The sequence below is a fragment of the Mustela erminea genome, chromosome 5, assembly GCF_009829155.1.
Source record: "Mustela erminea isolate mMusErm1 chromosome 5, mMusErm1.Pri, whole genome shotgun sequence".
Lineage (NCBI taxonomy): Eukaryota > Metazoa > Chordata > Mammalia > Carnivora > Mustelidae > Mustela > Mustela erminea.
The window spans coordinates 117626387-117644735 of record NC_045618.1 but is presented as its reverse complement, the minus strand read 5'-3'; the positions used below and the strand labels follow the sequence as shown (position 1 = coordinate 117644735).

At 36.5% G+C, this 18349-nt stretch overlaps 1 protein-coding gene and 1 long non-coding RNA gene across 6 annotated transcripts in view; one reads left to right on the top strand and one right to left on the bottom strand.

Moving 5' to 3' along the window:
* CATSPERB (cation channel sperm associated auxiliary subunit beta) overlaps positions 1 to 18349 on the bottom strand; it is a 118440-nt gene that overhangs the window by 59021 nt on the left and 41070 nt on the right. For all 5 annotated transcript variants that reach the window (XR_004286069.1, XM_032344652.1, XM_032344655.1 and 2 more), the window contains 2 exons: positions 16882 to 17034; positions 7497 to 7641 (listed from right to left, as the gene is read on the bottom strand). Coding sequence is in view for 4 of the 5 variants with exons in the window: in XM_032344652.1 (XP_032200543.1) it covers positions 7497 to 7641; positions 16882 to 17034 (298 nt within the window). In the remaining variant the exon portion in view is untranslated. The remainder of the gene's footprint in view (positions 1 to 7496; positions 7642 to 16881; positions 17035 to 18349) is intronic.
* Positions 1 to 18349, top strand: part of LOC116591616 — a 30637-nt gene that overhangs the window by 2599 nt on the left and 9689 nt on the right. The window lies entirely within an intron of this gene.

The following is an 18349-nucleotide window of genomic DNA, read 5'->3' as shown; positions in this document are numbered from 1 at the left end:
TTGCTCACATATTGAAGGAATGCACAGATGACCTCTGTGCCTGGAAGCTACTGGGACACTGGTAACCCACAGCAAGCAAGGACATCACAATCAGTCAGATTATTACTGGCGTAGCATGGGATGGTATGTCGGTAGAGGGCAGCACTTTAGATGATCTGATGGGGTGGCTGTACATGACAATGACAGTTATGGTTTTTACAAAAACTGTAAGGTAGTATGACTTTGATGGATATATTAAAGAGTTTTCAAAAAAAAAAAACCCTACTCATGAACTTGAATACTCAACTTAAGATCACAGTAAAATATTTGACAGCTATTAGGGAAGAAAAGAACCCTCACTTCATACCACACACAGAAATAGAAATTTCACACTGATCTATATAACAAACATAAAGACAAGCTTCTAGAAGAAAACAGGAAAATACCTTCATAACTTTGGGATAGCCAAAAGATAGCCTTCTCAAGTACGATATGAAAGAAGCCCTATCCATACCGGCAAAGACTGACAGAATGAACTTTTAAAAAATTAACAATTTTGGCCCTCACAACACCATGAAAAGACCGGCTGTTGGTTGGGAAGAGATGTTTGCAAGTTTTGTTCCTAAAAGAGGACGTGCGTCCATAATACCTTAGAAACTCATAGAAATCAATTAAAAAAAAATCATTCCATTAAAAACTTGATTAAAAAGAGACTTGAGATAATTTACCAAAAAAAAAAAAGATACAGATCGACCAATGAATGTATGAAAATATGCTCAACACCAAAGAAATCAATTAAAAAAAATCATTCCATTAAAAACTTGATTAAAAAGAGACTTGAGATAATTTACCAAAAAAGAAAAAGATACAGATCGACCAATGAATGTATGAAAATATGCTCAACACCATTGCTCATGCAAACGAAATCTTCAAAGGGTACAATTATGTGCCCATTAGAATGACTTACTATTCAAAGGTCTAACAATACGGAGTGCTGGTGGGAAGGGGCAGCAACTGGGATTCCTTCATATTGCTGGTAGGACAGATGCTTGATGCAGCCACTTTGGGGAAGTGTTGACAGTACTTAATGTTTTTTTTCCACAAAAACTAAAAAAACATACACTTTATGATGCAGCAGTTCTACTCCCAGATATATACCAAACAGAAGTGGTATAGCTCTGTCCAGCCAAAGACTGATACAAAAATGTCCATGGCTTCTCTAGCATAAACCCCAAATAGAAACAATTTAAATACCTACTAGGAGTGGAATAGATAAATATAATATTCAGACAATGCAAGCTACACCACAGTGAAAAAGAACAAATTGGTAACATATGCATCAGTATGGAGGAATCTCACAGTTATAATAATGTTGACCAAAAAAAAAGTCAGACACAAAATAACATATATATACATACAATATATACATATATGTATATATACACAAAATAATATGTGTATATATGTGTGTGTACATATATATATATATACACACATACTGCATAATTATATTCCTGTGAAGTTCAAAGCCAGGTAAAACTAATCTATGGTATTAGAAGTCAGAAGAATGGCTACCCTTAGAAGAATACTGATGGGAAAATAGCATGAGGGAGCTTTCTAGAATACTGCAAATGTTTCATACCTCATTCTACTCTCCAACCCCTCCTAATATTACTCAGAGTCATTTTTGTTTATCTTGTAATCATATGATGGCTGATCATTAGATTCTGAAATGCTACTGCACAACTACCATCTCAACAAGTATCCCAGAAAATACACCACAAAGATTAACCTGATATTAACAGAAATTGAATAAAGGTTTTGTTGACAGAATAGAGAATACATAAACACAGTGGGGAAGATCTGGGGAAATGGAGTAAGAGTTTGGTGTTCCTTCTTATCCTTGAGCAAGGAAGGACCAAGGAAGGACCAAGATGATAACACTGAATTCTGCTGGTGAGTGTCAAGGACACAATACTGAGGTCAAGGAAAACTTGCTTTTTGAAACCATATCAGAAAACTTCAGAAGGCTTGTTTAAAGTCATATCAGAGATCAGAAGAAACTAGTTTGAAGCTAAGTAGTCAAGAATGCTGACGTATTAAAAATAGTAGCAGCAGCAGCAGCAGCAAAAACCCAGCCTCACTCTTGTCTTGAAAACAATCAATGTTTTCCAGATTCTGGTTAGAACTAATGAGAGATGTCCAAATTTGGCCCAAATTCCAAATTTACCCAATAATCTACAAAAGTGTTACTTAAGCACTGTTTGGAGAGACCATATTTCTGAAGTTATATCTCCTTGCCTATTAAGTTCCTGAATTTCAGCTTTATTTCCTTATATGAGTAATAGCTTTCATTGTCCTATGAACACCTAACAAAATGGACCAAAAAAGTATGTATGAAAACTATCACCCTCTTTGAAGAAAACATAAAAGTAAATCTTCATGACCTTGGATTAGGCAATGAATGGTTCCTTAGATAGAATACAAAAGTATGAACAACAAAAGGAAAAATAAATTGGACTTCATCAAAATTAAAAATGTTTGTGCATCAAAAAGCCCCATGCAGCAGGTCAAAAAGACAGCCCACGATGAAAGAATATACACCTAAATCTTATATCTGATAAGAGACTAATAGTAAAAATATATAAAATAGTCTTATAACTCAACAATAAAAAGACAACCCAATTTTAAAATGGGCATAAGATTTGAGCAGACATTTCTCCAAAGAATATGTGCCAGTGGCCACTAAACATATTGGAAAGCTGCTTAACATCATTAGTCCTTAGTAAAATGCAAGTAAAAACCACAGTGAGATACAATTTCTTACCCACTCAGGTAACGAAAACAAAAAGACAGACAATAACAAGTGTTGGCGAGGCTGTGGAGCAATAGTGTTCATGTGTTGCTGGTGGAAATGTAAAATGGTATGCCACTGTTTGGCAGTTCCTCAAAATGTTAAACATAGGGTCACCATATGACCCAGCAGTTAGACTCCTATGTATGTATCCAAGGGAACCCAAGCATATTTCTACACAAAAATTTGAACATAAATTGTTCATAAAACCATTATTCATAAGAGCTAAAAATTTTAAACATCACCCTTCAACCCAAATGTCCTAATAAACAAAATGTGCCAGATCCATAAGATGGAATGTTATTCAACCACAAAAAGGAATGAAGCATTGATACCTGTGACAACATGAATATGTCTTGAAGACACGCTGAGTGAAATAAGCCAGTCACAAAAGGACAAAAAAAGTGGATGATTCCATTTACATGAGGTACCTAGAATAGTCAAATCCATAGGGACAAAAGTGGTTCTGAGAGGCTGGGGTGAGAGGAGGAAGAATGGGAAGTTATTGTGTAGTGGGTACAGAATTTTAGTTTGGGAAGATGGGAAAGTTCTGGAAGGGAGAGGAATGCTGGTGGTTGCACAGCAACGTGAATGCCCTTGAGGCCACTGAACTATACGCTTAAACATAGTTAAAATGTTTAAGTTTGTGCCGGGTATATTTTAGCACAAAAATAAGTAGCAAACAAAACAAAACAAAACGAAAAAAAAAATGAACAAAAATCACTAGCAACAATCAAAAGAGGAAAAAAGAACAATATGTCAAAACGTAGAAAAGAAAGCACTAAGGAAAGAAAGAGAAAATTCTGATGTACCAGTCACACTACTCTACACTCAGACCTCTGAGGTCATAATAAAAGAAGGAAGATAGATTAAGAAATTCCCGAGGACTCTCAGTAGTATGCCAAAGGTTAAAGAGGAAGGTGGGGGAATATGCTTCTAACAAGAGAGAAGTTGGCAGTGGTTAAGCTGGTACTCAGAGAAAAAGAAATCAAGCCCACTTGAGTGTAGCCAGGTCCACCACCTTCCAAGGCACTGTACTGAGAGAACAAATTCAAGGGCTACCTGGATGAGGGGAAGCAAACAGATCTCAGGAATAATCCACCTACATTACTTGAGAGCAAACAGAAGGTCTGACCAGTGCTGCACTCACTGTAATGACGAACTAGACAGAAAGAAATGAAGAGCAAGGAGAGAAAAAAGAAAAGGCAACAAGGGCCAAGGGTTAAAGAGGAAGGTGGGGGAATAGCAGAGGCAAAGGGGAAAGAAAAGGCAGAGAAGGTACTAATAGCATGAAAAGATATAAAGAATCCAGTGGAGAGAAAGCCTATCCCAAAAGGAGGTAAATTTTCTCCCATATTTTGCATCAAGGAACCTTAACAAATTAATAGATTCAACAAAACAAGACCTCAAAGACCTCATAATTGAATAACAACATAAAATGAGAATGCAGATCATAGAGATACAGACATAAATGGAGAATCATGCTTCTTTATCATTCTAGGCTCCAAGACTGATTAACAAAATTCAACCAAGCTGGAAAAGATTGGGTGCTTGTCAGGAAGGTCAATCAATCTGAGCTGTTGCTTTTACTGCACAAATAAACTGAGAGGAGCTAGAGGTAGCCTTGATCAATGAAATCACAAAATTAAAGTAAGATGGAGAGCAATATGACATTTACGTAATGCCACTTCTTACAAGTCATGTGATTTTAGTTGCATCAATTTAATTTGTAAAAGTAGGCTAATATTGCCTACTTCAGTCAGTGTTATGACTGTTAAGCAAGATGATATTTGTAACATGTTAAGCCCAAATGCAGCTCAGTAAATAGGAGCTATTATTGCTTTTGGGAAAGTAAAACATCACAAATATTGCAAATGGGAACATAGCGTGATGTTCCAGGGTTCCCTTCTTTAAGGCTGTTCAGAGGATCCTACCTTTGTAGATCCTAAAGGTCCATCACCCTCTAGAGGATTCTGGGAAGACAGTAGAGCAGGAGCTACCAGGAATCTGTCTCCTTACCTGAACATTTGCAAAGGCTTGCAACTTGCAGAGGAAGGATTGGATGGTAAATTGTGGTTAATTTCAGCCCTTAGCAGTAGCTACCCATCTCCCACTAGGGGCATCTGGCAGAGCTGTGCACATACTCCTGGGGCAGTTTACAGGAGCCAAGGTGGGCAAAAAGGACCCTGTCCTCCAAATATTGGGGATCTGTGTTCTGATCTATTCATGATAAAAACCCATAACAGACTAGGAATAAAAGGAGATTATGTCAACATAATAAAAGCCATATATGAGAAATCCACAGTGAACATTATACTCAATGCTGAAAGACTGAAAGCTTTTCCTCTAAGATCAGGAATGAGGCAAGGATGTCTGCTTTTACCACTTCTACTCAACATAGTATTTGAAGTTCTAGCCAGAGCAATTAGGCAATAAAAAAAATAAAAGGCATCCAAATCACAAAGGAAGAAGTAAAATTATCTCTCTTCACAGTGATATGATCCTATATGTAGAAACTCTAATGATTACACAAAAAAAAATTAGAATAAATGAATTCAGCAAAGTAGCACAATATAAAACCAATATGCAAAAATCAGTTGTATTACATTGACAATGAATAATCAGGAAAGGAAATTAGAAAAACAATTCTATTTATAATGTCATCCAAAAAAATACACAGGAATTAACTTAACCAAGTAGATTTAAGGCAACCCAAAGAAGGGGGGAAATATATGCAAATGTTTGATAAGGGATTAATATCCAGAATATACAGAGAACTTCTATAACTCAGCAATAAGAAAAGAGCAATCATTAGTAAATTGGCAAAGGACTTGAATAGAAATTTCTACCAAGAAGATACACAAATGGCCAATAAACATAAGAAAAGATGCTCAATTATTAGGAAAATGCAAGTCAAAACTAAGAGACACTTTACATCCCCTAGGATGAACACTATCAAAACAAAAACAAAAAACTGAAAATAGCAAGCGTTGGCAAGGATGCAGAGAAATTAGAACTCTTCTATACTGGCAGTGGGAATGTAAAATGGTATATCTACTGTGGAAAAGAGAATTCTAAGGTCTAAAAAATTAAAAACAGAATTACCATATGAAGTAGCAATTCCACTTCTGTGTATATACCCAAAGGAACTGAAAGCAGGATTTCAAAGGCATATTTGTACACCTATGTTCATAGCAGTGCTATTCAAAATAACTACAATAATAGCACTGTCCACAATAGCCAAACTACGGAAGAGCCTAGATGCCCATTAAAAAACTAATGGATAAAGAAGATGTGATATATATATATATATCACATCATATATATATATATATACACACACATATACATCATATATATATATATATATATATATACACATACACATATACATATACAGACACACACACAATGGAATATTATGCAGCCATCAAAAGAAATGCACTTTGCCATTCACAGTGATGTGGATGGCTATTACACTAAGTGAAATAAGTCAGTCAGAGAAGGACAGTCATCATATGATCTCACTGATAGGAGGAATTTGAGAAAAAATACAGAGGATCATAGGGGGAAGGGAGGGAAAAATGAAACAAGATGAAACCAGAGAGGGAGACAAACCATAAGAGATTCTTAATCTCAGGAAACAAACTGAGGGTTGCTGGAGGGGAGGGTGGTAGGAGGGATGGGGTGGCTGAGTGATGAACACTGGGGAGGGTATGTGCTATGGTGAGTGCTGTGAATCGTGTAAGACTGAAGAATCACAGACCTGGACCCCTGAAACAAATTATACATTATATGTTAATAAAAATAAATAAATAAAATGTCAAAATAACTAAAACAAAGTGACACAAATGTCCTTTATTGGATGAAAAGATAAGCAAAATGTCATATATACACAATGGAATATTATTTAGCCTTCCAAATGAAGGAAATTCTGATACATGCTACAACATGGAGGAACCTTAAGGACATTCTGCTAAATGAAATAACCCAGTCACAAAAAGACAAATACTGTATGATTCCACTTATACGAGGTACCTCGAGTAGTCAAAATCATAGAGACAGAAAGTAGAATGGGGGTTACTGGGGCTGTGGAAAGGGGGAAAGTGAGGATTAATTTTTTTATTTTTATTTTTTGAAGATTTATTTATTTGAGAGAGAGCAAGTGAGCATGCACATGGAAGTGAGAACATGCGGTGGGTGTGGGTAAAGGGGGAAGAGAATCTTAAGCAGACACTGTGCTAACTGTGGAGCCTGACAGGGGCCTCAGTCTCACAACCCTGAGATCATGACCTGAGCCTAAACCAAGAGTCCGTCACCCAACTGGCTGTGCCACCCAGGAGCCCCATGAGGATTTATTTTTTAAGGGACATAGAGTTTCAGTTTTATGAGATAGAAAGAGTTCTGGAGATGGATGGTGCTGACGGCTGCAGAAATTTTGAATGTATTTCATACCCCCAGACTTGTATACCTACAAATGTATAAGATGGTCAACTTCATGTTATGTGTATTTGACCCCAATGAAAGTAATTTTTAAAAATCTGTCACCTCTACTTGGTTTGAGACTTTAAGATTAATTGATTAGTATGGCAGATTTCTTTCATATATGTTCTAATCCCTGGCTCATATGTAGTTTCTACACCAGTAAAACTGAATTTCTCACCTGCCTTGGTCAAGTAGACATTTCCACTTTGGGAGACAAAAGTAATATCTGAAGTATAAAAACTATGGTAAGTATTCTTTATGATATCGTCATGAAAATCAGCTAATAATTCGAAAGTGTTGCCGCCGTCGATTGAAAGCCACACCTAAGGGAATAAAAAGATGATACCTCATGGAAGCAGATGCCATCTCACAGTCAGCATTAACCTATCAGCCTGAGCTTGTGACGTAAGAAAATTCCTACAGCGTGGTTTTTCCCACACTCCCACACCCATCACTTGCAGACACACATACAGACTCCCCACCCAGTTCTTTCCTAGGGTTTCATTGATGATGTATGTGCCAGGGTCTCAGGTCAACACAGTGTGCACCGTGACTGTATAAAAGAATGAAATTATCCCATCATCTCCCAAGTGGGGAGGATCATTAAAGGATGAAGTGTTGGGTATACTTGGATAGGAAGGAGAGAGCTTACCTCATATTGACATAAGACATTAGGTTCCAGGCATCTGGCAAAGATGTATATGAATGAGTGTTGTGTGTGAGAGCCCACTGACATTTACAAGAGTGTGTCCTGGGACCTTAGTAAATCTTCAAATATACTCCACCGTGTAAGTTTCTCTGTTCCCTCATCTTTCAATTAAGAGTTGCTTGAAGAGAAATCGGATCCCGTATTGGATGAATTCTGCTTGCTTGGTACCTCTTTTAATGGCCTACGTCTTATTCAGATGAAGATTTCAGTTTTTTAAAGTTGTTTTTAAAAATTAATTTTAGTGAGAAGTTATACCTGAAAACAGGATTTTCTTAAATTTAAACATTATAGATGCAGTCTGTTTGACCACCATCCAAAAAATTGTCCTTTTTAAAAAACCTTATGTTACAGAACTGTGGTCTCCTCTGTCCCTCCGCAGAGGTAACCACTCTTTTATATTTCAAAATTCTACACACATACACACATGTATATATTACACACACATATATTTTTTTTTCTATAACTATGTCATTCTCTCTCTGGTTGCCATCCTAGCTCTCTAGACTAGCTTTAACCTTGCACTGGACTGCATGTTTAGGGCATGCATATTACAGAGAAAATGTACTGAGCAACACATGAAGTCTTCTATCACTCAGAAATTAGTGCTCATCCTGTCCGAGCACAATCTGTATTCATAGACACAAGATACAGAGGAACCCCCCCAATTTTACTCTGGCTCTGGCTCCTGTAAATGTTACTAGTGGCCTTATGGTGGTTGGGTGGTTGAGGGAAAGGTACTTTGAACAATACATTCAAAATGTCATCATACTCTACCTATTGTTCTATAAGTTACATTTGCACTTGGCAAAAATGTCTCAGATCATCTTATATTAGCCCACGTGGATCCTCACATTCTTCTACACTGCTGCATAGTTTCCAATATTATGAATATACCCTACTGGAGATACTGTTTTCCTACTAACAGACACTTTTACATTGTATCAAAATGTTCGCTGTTACAGACCATACTGCAAGGAGCATCCATTCTCCTGTCTCTCTGTACTAGTGTTAAAGTGTATCTCTAGAGCACATACTGAAAAATTGAGTTGCTGAGTCAGAGCCTATGCATATTTGTATAATTTTTTGAAAAAATTTTTAAATTTATTTTCAGTGTAATAGTATTCATTGTTTTTACACCTCACCCAGTGCTCCATGCAATATATTTGTATAAATTTAACAGAAATTCTAAAATGCTTTTCAATTTCCCTGAAATTGAAAATGAATTATAAGCCCATTAGCAGTGTATTCCCAAACCTCACAAATACTATAAAAATTTACTTTTAATTTTTACTGATTACCTGAATGTAAACAGTGGCATCTCGTTGTGTTTTTTTTTCAATTTTAAATTATTGATCCATGTACAGCTTACTTTTATTTTTTCAGTTCATAATATTACAAACAACTGGGAACTGGACATTCTAACCCAAGAATTAGCATGCTGCTAGTACTTTGCATTTTCTTCTTTCTCTCCAGTCCTATTATCCTGACTCTTCCCTCAGAGGTGTCCCGTATTCTGAGATGAAATTTGTGTTTTCATTCCCTTGGTTCTGTTTTGTTTTAGTTTTAGCAATATATATGTATGCATGTTTAAGAAATACATTGCTTGAATTTATACTTTTTGCTCTTTAGAAGAAGACACCATCTATATATTTTCTTCTAAAACTTGCTTTCCCTCCTCTCAACATTATTTATATTCGTACATGTTGCACATAGCTCAGTTCATTTGCTTTTATAATCAATTGCAATTTATTTACTCATTCTCCTACTCCTGGTCATCTGGATTATTTTCAGTTATTTAATGCTATTACTCACAGTGCCATAATGAAAACTTTAACATGTTTCCTCAAATATATGTTTCCCTTGCCGGAAAAAAAGTGAAACTGGTGAGTCATAGCATAGGCAATCATTGTAATTTACAGGATCATAATGCCAAATTGCTTTCCGAAATTCACTCTCCCATCAGCAGATCTGATTGGTCCATTTCCTCTTCAGCATCTCATGTTGCGATGACTGCTTGGGTTTTCATCATCCTTCTGTTAATGTAGTATATTACATTTACCAATTTTACTAATTTTCATATGTTCAATCATCCTTTGCATTCCAGAATTCAATCTTACTTGGTCATATGTATATAATCCTTTTTAATGCACTCTTTAATTCAGCTTGCTAGTATTTTGTTGAAGATTTTTGCATGCATGTTCTTCAGGGATATTGATTTCTAGCTTTCTTTTCTTGTAGTATTCTTAACTTTGGTATTAGGGTAATACTGGCCTCAGGGAATGACCTTGGAAATATTCCTTCTTCATCAATTTTTTGGTAAGAGTTTGAGGAGGACCGATGTTACTTCTTTAAATATTTGGAACAATTCAATCGACAAAGCCGCCTGATCCTGCTTTCCTTTCTTGGGAGGTATTTGATTACTGATTTAATCTTGTAACTAGTTTTTGATCTGTTCAGATTTTCTACTTCCTCATGACTTACTATTGGTAGGTTATGGGTTTCTAGGAAATTATCCATTTCTTCTAGGTTACCCAATATGCTAGCATATTATTTTTCATAATCTCATAATCCTTGTATCTGTGGTATCAGTTATAATGTTTTCTCTTTATTTTTTTGTTTTAGTTCACTCTTCTTTTTTTTTCTTAGTGACTATAGCTAAAGGTTTATCAATTTTGTTGAACTTTCAAAGAATCAGCTCTTAATTTTGTTGATTTTTTTCTATTATTTTTGTATTCTCCATTGCATTTATCTCCACTGTAGTCTTTATTATTTCCTTCCTTCTGCTAACTTTGGGTTTGATTTGTTCTTCTTTTTATGGCTCCCTAAATTGTAAATTTAGGTTGTTGATTTGAGATTTTTTTCTTCCTTATTAACATTTGTGTTTATAGCTATAAACTTCTCTATTGGTATTGCTATTACTGCATCCCATAAATTTAGTGTGTTTTGTTTTTGTTTTATTTTTCTTGAGATATTTCCTAGTTTCCCTTTTGACTCATTGGTTGTTTAAGAATACATTGATTTATTTCCTTATACTCATGGATTTTCCAATTTTCTTTCTGCTGTTGATTTCTAGTTTTGTTCCATTGCGATTATGAAAGACATTTTGTATAATTTTAGTCACTTTAAATGTGTTGAGACTTGTTTTGTGGCCTTGCTCATGTTCTGTCCTAAAGAATCCTCTGTGTATTTGAGAAGCAATTATACTCCACTGTTGTTAAGTGGAGTCATGGGATTATGTCTGTTAGGTCTAATTGGCCAACAGTGTAGTTCATATCTTCTGTGTCCTTATTTATCTTTGGTCTGGTTTCTCTATCCATTATTGAAAGTAGGGTATTGAAGGGTCCAACAGTTATGTTGCTGTTTCTCCCTTCAATTCTTTTAAATTTTGCTTCATATATTAGGAGCTCTGAAGCTTGCATGAATATTTTTAATTATTACATATTCTTGGTGAATTGGCTTTCTATTATTATATAATGACCTTCTTGGTCTAAATCTTGGTGACTTACAGTTTATTCTGTATATTTACACAGCTAGCCCTGTTCTCTTTTGGTTGCCATTTGCATGGAATTTTTTTTCAACACTTTCACTTTCAGCCTATTTGTGTGCTTATGTGTGTATTAGCTAAAGTGAATTTCTTACAGACAGCACATGTTTGCATTCTTAATTTTGTTGTTGTTGTTTTTTGTTTTTATGCACTCAGCTTATTTTTGTCTTTTGATTGAGTACTTTGACCCATATACATCTAAAGTAATTATGATATGGAAGGACTTGCTGTTGTCGCTTTGTTTATTGGTTTTTTGGGTCTTGTAGGCTTCTGTCCCTCCTCCTTTCCTCTCTTACTGCTGTCCTTAGCATTTCATTGCTATCATTTGTAGTGATATTCTTTGACTCCCTTCTTATTTTCTTGTGCGTATATCCTATATATATTTTTTCTTCGTAGTAACCACTGCAGTTATATAAATATCTTAAAGTCGTAACATTCTTTTACATCTGATAACAACTTAGCTTTATTGCATGTAAATATCTGTACACAACTCTACCTCCCCATTTTGTGTTCCTGATGTTACAAATTATATCTTTTTATATTATATACTCAACAGCATAGATTTATAATTTTAAGTTATTTTCTTTTTAATTTCTTTTTTAAAATTTCTTATTTTTTTAAAGATTTTATTTATTTACTTGACAGAGAGAGAGATCACAAGTAGCCAGAGAGGCAGGCAGAGAAAAAGGGGGAAGCAGGCTCCTTCGCGAGCAGAGAGCCCGATGCGGGGCTTAATCTCAGGACGCGGGGATCATGACCTAAGCCAAAGGCAGAGACCTAACCCATTGAGCCACGCAGGTGCCCCTTGTCTAATTTCTATACAAGAATTAAAAGTGAATTTATGCACCAAAGTTACATTAATACAAGTTACTAAATTTGCTCATGTATTTATGTTATAGGAAAAGTTTTTATTTTCATGTGACTTCATGTTGCTGTCTGGTATCCTTTATTTTTCACTTGAAGGACTCTCTTCAGCTTTTTTTTTTTTTTTTTTTTTTTTGGACTCCCAGAACAAGTCTAGTTGCAGTGAACTCCCTTAGTTTTAGTTTATCTGGGAAAAATCTTAATTTCTCCTTCAATGTTGAACAATAGTCAGCCGAATGTATTCTTGATGGACAGATTTTTTTCGTTCAACATTTTGAATATATTATTTATCCCACTCTCTTTTGGCTTGCAACGGTTCGGCTGAGCAATCCAGTGATAATCTTATGGAAGCTCCCTTGTATGTAGTGAGTCACTTTTCTCTCATTGTTTTTAAGATTCTTTGTCTTTGTCTTTGACTTTTTTTTTTTGTCTTTGACTTTTGACATTTTGATTATGTGTCTCAAATCTTTGGATTTATTGTGATTGGAATTCTTCTTTTTTTTTTTTTTAAAGATTTTATTTGACAGAGAGAGATCACAAGTAGGCAGAGAGGCAGGCAGAGAGAGAGGAGGAAGCAGGCTTCCTGCTGAGCAGAGAGCCTGATGCGGGACTCGATCCCAGGACCCTGGGATCATGACCTGAGCCGAAGGCAGAGGCTTTAACCCACTGAGCCACCCAGGTGCCCCTGTGATTGGAATTTTTTAAGCTTCTTTAGTTTGTATGCCTATTTCTTTCCTCAGATTTGGGAAATGTCAGCCATCATTTCTTTCAATAAGCTTGCTCTGCTCCCCTTGTCTCTCTTCTCCTTCTGTAACTCCCATATTGCCTGGATATGTCTGATAGTCCCTACACATCCCCGAGGCTCTCTTCACTTTTCTTCACTCTTTTTGCTTTTAGTTCTCTGATTCGATTTCAAACAGCCTCTCTGCAAAGTTCGCCGATTCTTCTGCTTGATCAAGTCTGCTGTTCATTCAACTCCTCTAGTGAGTGTATCGGTTCAGTCATTCAAATTTCAGCTCCAGAACTTCTGCTCTGCCTTTTTATAGTTTCTATTTTTGATACTCTTCATTAGTTCATTGTTTCCTTGATTTCTTCTAGTTGTCTATCTGTTCTCTTCTAGCTCACCAAGCATCTTCATGACAGTTGTTTAAAATTCTTTGTCGGGCAGCTCATAGCTCTGCATTTCTTTAGGGTCATTCTCTAGGGATTTATTCTGTTCCTTTGATTGGGCCATGTGTCCCTATTTCTTCGGCATGCCTTGTCATGCTATTATTTTGATATGTGGACATTTCATCACAAAACCACTTCTCCCAGTGTTTACGGACTGGCTTCACGCAGACTCTTACTGATCAGACCAGCTAGAGGCTCTAGGACTTCTGAAATCTCTTCTAAGGATGTGTTTTCTCTGGCTTGTGCTGTGTTTTTCATTGTCTCAAATTGCTTGAGCTGTTGATCCCTCCTCTTCCAGATGCCCATAAGCTCTTGCTGCCTCTGTTATGTGGCTGTAGAACTGCAGCTATAAAATGGTACAGTGATCATAACTGTTTTCAACAGTTTCTCAACAAGGCTGCCAGTTCCATCAGTGCTTTGAGTCAGATGACACAGATTTCCCCAGTCCAGCCAGAATGTTGGACACACAGTTAATTATTTTGCTTCTATCCTTTTGGGAGGATCCTTTGTGGGAGAGTGTTTCCTCCAACTTGTGTGGCAATAAGTCAGATAGGAGGAGATGTGTGGATGGACATGGAAAATGCTGCAAGTTTTCCTACCCCTTTCGTTGGAATCTCTTTGGCTTGAGCTGTAGCTTCTCAAGTGGATTTTAGAGTTCTTATAAAGGTATTCTGGTCTGCATTTTGTGAAATTGGTGTCTCTGGAGGAAAGGGAGGGTCTAAAGGTTCCTGCTCTACCATCTTGCCAGCATTACTCTCCTCGTTTTGGCTGTTTCCAAACAAACCCTGTCAGTGCTCCGGGTTAAGCAAAACAGAAACCAGTCCCTGGAGGAGCCCTCAGACAAGCCAGAATGTTGCATGCAAGGTTCACTCTTTTGTTTCTATCCCAAGGGAGGATCTCTTGAACAGGAGGATTCCTCCTGGTTGTGCCACACAAGGCTGGCTGGACGTGGGATGCAGATGGGTTAATTTTCCTGACCCTTTTGTTAGAATCCCTTTTTGGTTTTTGTGTTGGTCTGGGTGCTGTAGCTAATTAACTGGTCTCTAGAGTTCTTGCAAAGGTAATCCGACCTGTATACTGTTGCTGATTCAATGTCTGTGGGAGAACAGGGCTGAAACCTTCTTAATCTGCCATCTTGCAGACCCAGAATTCTTTTTAATGAAAGTGATGCTATTTTTTTTTTTTTTGGTGTTGTTTTAAAAGGCTTTCCCTACCCTGATTTCAGAAAGATATTCACTTATATTTTCCTTTTAAAGTTTTTATATTTAAATTATTAAGGCATTAGGAGTTGGACTTGTACTGTGGATATGTATTTCAACGTTTTCCATATGTAACCAGTATTTCCCATCCTATTTTGAGCAATCTCTTATTTTTCCCTTGGAAGAGTCAAACAATTTTTGGCCTCCATCAACCTTCTAGATACAATGGGGCTATTCATGGGCTTTCTATTTCCTTCCATTGGTCAATTTGTCTGCTCCAAACCACATTATCATAATTACTATAACTTTTTAAAAATTGTGAATATCTGGTAGTGCAAATACCTCATCCTCATTCTTCTTTGTAAGTGTCTTGGTTATTCTTGGTCTTTTGCTTTTCCAGATATACTTTTTTTTTGCTTTATTTGAAGTTTTTAAAAGTGGAGGTAGAATTGACATATACCATATATACTTTAGAATTAACTTAAGCTCTCCAACAAGCCTGGAGGTTTTGATTGAAGTTGTATTAGATCTACAGATTAATTTGAGGAAGAAATCATAAGACAAGTTTTCCTATCCACAAGTAGGTTTATATCCATGTCTTTAAAAAGTTTTAAATGTCCTTCAATAAAGTTTATAATTTTCTACACAGAGATCTTAAGAATCTTGGATTTATTTATTTGACAGAGAGAGATCACAGGTAGGCAGAGAGGCAGGCAAAGAGAGAGGAAGGGTAGCAGGCTCCCCACTGAGCAGAGAGCCTGATGCGGGGCTCGATCCCAGGAGCCTGGGATCATGACCTGAGCCAAAGGCAGAGGCTTTAACCCACTGAGCCACCCAGGCACCCCAAGAATCTTGGATTTATTCTTATGTATAGTTTTTTAAAGATACTATTTTTAAGTAATCTGTACCCCCAACGTGGGGCTTGAACTCACAACCCTGAGATTGAGTTGTGTACTCAACTGACTGAGCCAGCCAGGTGCTCCACTTGATAATTTTTTGTATGTCATTTTGCTTTGTTTTGTTTTTGCTCTTGTACACAGTGTCATAAAAATTATGCTTCCAAATTTGTTGATCATGTGTAGAAATGAAATTGACTTGCCCGTCCATCTTGTTTAACTTTTCCGCTTCTTTTAATAATTGCTATGTATCATTTTTTTCTATACGGACAATCATATTTTCTGCAAGTAAATTGTTCACAACTTTTTAATATTCATCCCTTTGATTTCTTAATTTTTTGCTTTGTCTTATTACATTCCCTTCTGCACACTCTTTTACTTCTTAATAATTCCTTGGTGAAACTCCAACTGTGGTTAAACACAACTCTGTCTTTTCCAACATGTATGGACCCCCACAACTGAACACAGAGAACAACATTCAATAGCGCTGAATTGGTTGCATGTGGACTTCATAAGCATAAAGCATACGCAATCACACCTGCTTCCCTCAGTCAACACACTCTCCCATCCCCCGGGCAACTATTTCACTCTGTTCTCTTTTTCTAAACCCCTGACACTCCTCCATCCTCATTTTCAGATAATAATTTTGATTTTTGCTGAGAAAATAAAAGATAAACTCCCACACCCTTCCACTACCACATATACCCACTTATCAACTTTGGAACCCCAAAACTTCTTCCTGTTATTATAGAAGCTCTGAAGACCAACCTGTTCTAGTTCATAGATGGCATCTCTTCTCACCTACTTAGAAATGTCACTCCAGGAATTCTTCCTCTCTCACTCGCTCTCTCTCTCTCTCTCACCTGCACCATCAGTTTTTCTCTCTACTGAATAATTCCCATCAGCACAGCCCAATTCCTTCTGTCTCTCAATCTTCTCTTAACCTCCCTTTCTCCTGCTACCATTACTGCATTTCACTGCTCTACTGCTCACCAGAACTTTGCAGAAGATTTTGTTTCTATCCACGTCACTAATTCCTCGTCCTTCATTCTCTCTTCATTGAGCTTTCTAAACCTCCCCGATCATCAGAGGGACTCTGTTCTTTGATGTACAACAACTCAGCATAGAATAAGGGAATGATTTACACCTACACTAGAGCATGAAATCTAGTGTGTACGCACCTGATTACCATAAGCATACAGAAAATGGCTTCGTGGATGGAATACCATTCCAACAGGAGAAGAGAATGATGAAGGAAAGATGAATTGTGGAAATTTTGTTCTTAATCCTGGTTTGTTATTTCTCAGGATGCTAACACAAGCAGTAGTGCTTTTCTAGAAGTAGAAAAGCAAACCATGAGCAAATCGGAAGAATATTACCATTAATATTACTAGACTATGTTACAATTCTTTTGTGTTTTCTGCTACTTGGATTTTGATTAAGGTAGGGACACATCCATTAACACAGCATAGAACTGAAAGGATTAGCAACCATCCATATGTCTTTGTTCGGCCTTCCCCTGCCTTATGTGTCCATTTTATAGATGTTGAACATAAAGTTCAGGACCCTAAATAATTTATCTAAGCTTCTATAATATATGACATGAGAAGGTTTTATTATAGAACTGTTGCTGAACTCCAAAGAGAGATTCCAATGCCCATGCTTATAACTGTGATGGCAAACTACCCTTTAAAAATGTGGATGTCTGGACTACATTCCAATTCTATTGGATCGTGATGTTGTAGGGGGTCAGAATATGTACCCAAGATATGCCACTATGGTAAAGAGATTATTATAAATTGAAGACACTTAAGATTCAACAGATGTGAAAAAAAAAAAAAAGCTTTCCCTTCTCTGACTAAAAGCAGGAACTCACAAAAAATAAGCTACCATTAATTCTTCAGAATAGATACACTCTCAGAGGGAGAATGCAAATAAAACTTACCCCAAATTACTCTTCCTGGGGAGTTTTATGGCCTGAGGGTGATGGGAAAACTACTCATAACTGTATGAACAAACATCACAAACTTTCTTATCTCCTATTTGTTCCCCTGTTAATCCATTATTTTTTCACTTGTTTTCCCTTAAGTGCCTTTCTCACCTGTCCCCTTAAACTATTAAGATGATATATAGCCCCCCAATTTTAACCACCTTTTCAAGCTTCTCCTCAATGATTTTCATCTACGTGTACATACACTGCACACATAAATCATTTTCTCTTCTCCCGTTAATCTGTCTTTTATCAGTTTAATTTGCAGGGTCCCAATCACTGAACATAAGAAGGTAGAGGAAAATTATTTTTTTTTCTCCCCTAAAATTATAAGTCTAAGTCTTGTTCCATTTTTTTGTTCGTTGAAACTATCTGATGGAACCTCAACTTTATGTAAACCAAGCTCAGCTTATATGCTCCTGGAGAATAAACAAAGAGGAGTCACTATGCAAAGAGCACCCTATTTTCCACTTCCATCAAACTGAATGACCAGCAGAGGCAAGAAATCCCTAGAGTGCCTTCAACTATATTATTAATGATAAATAATTTTGCTGTAGCTAATTTTATCAACTTGTACTGCCACAAATAAAAAGACCTTAGAAATCAATGTTTGCTAAGATAAATTTTCATTGTTGTATCATCAAGAGTGATCACCTAAT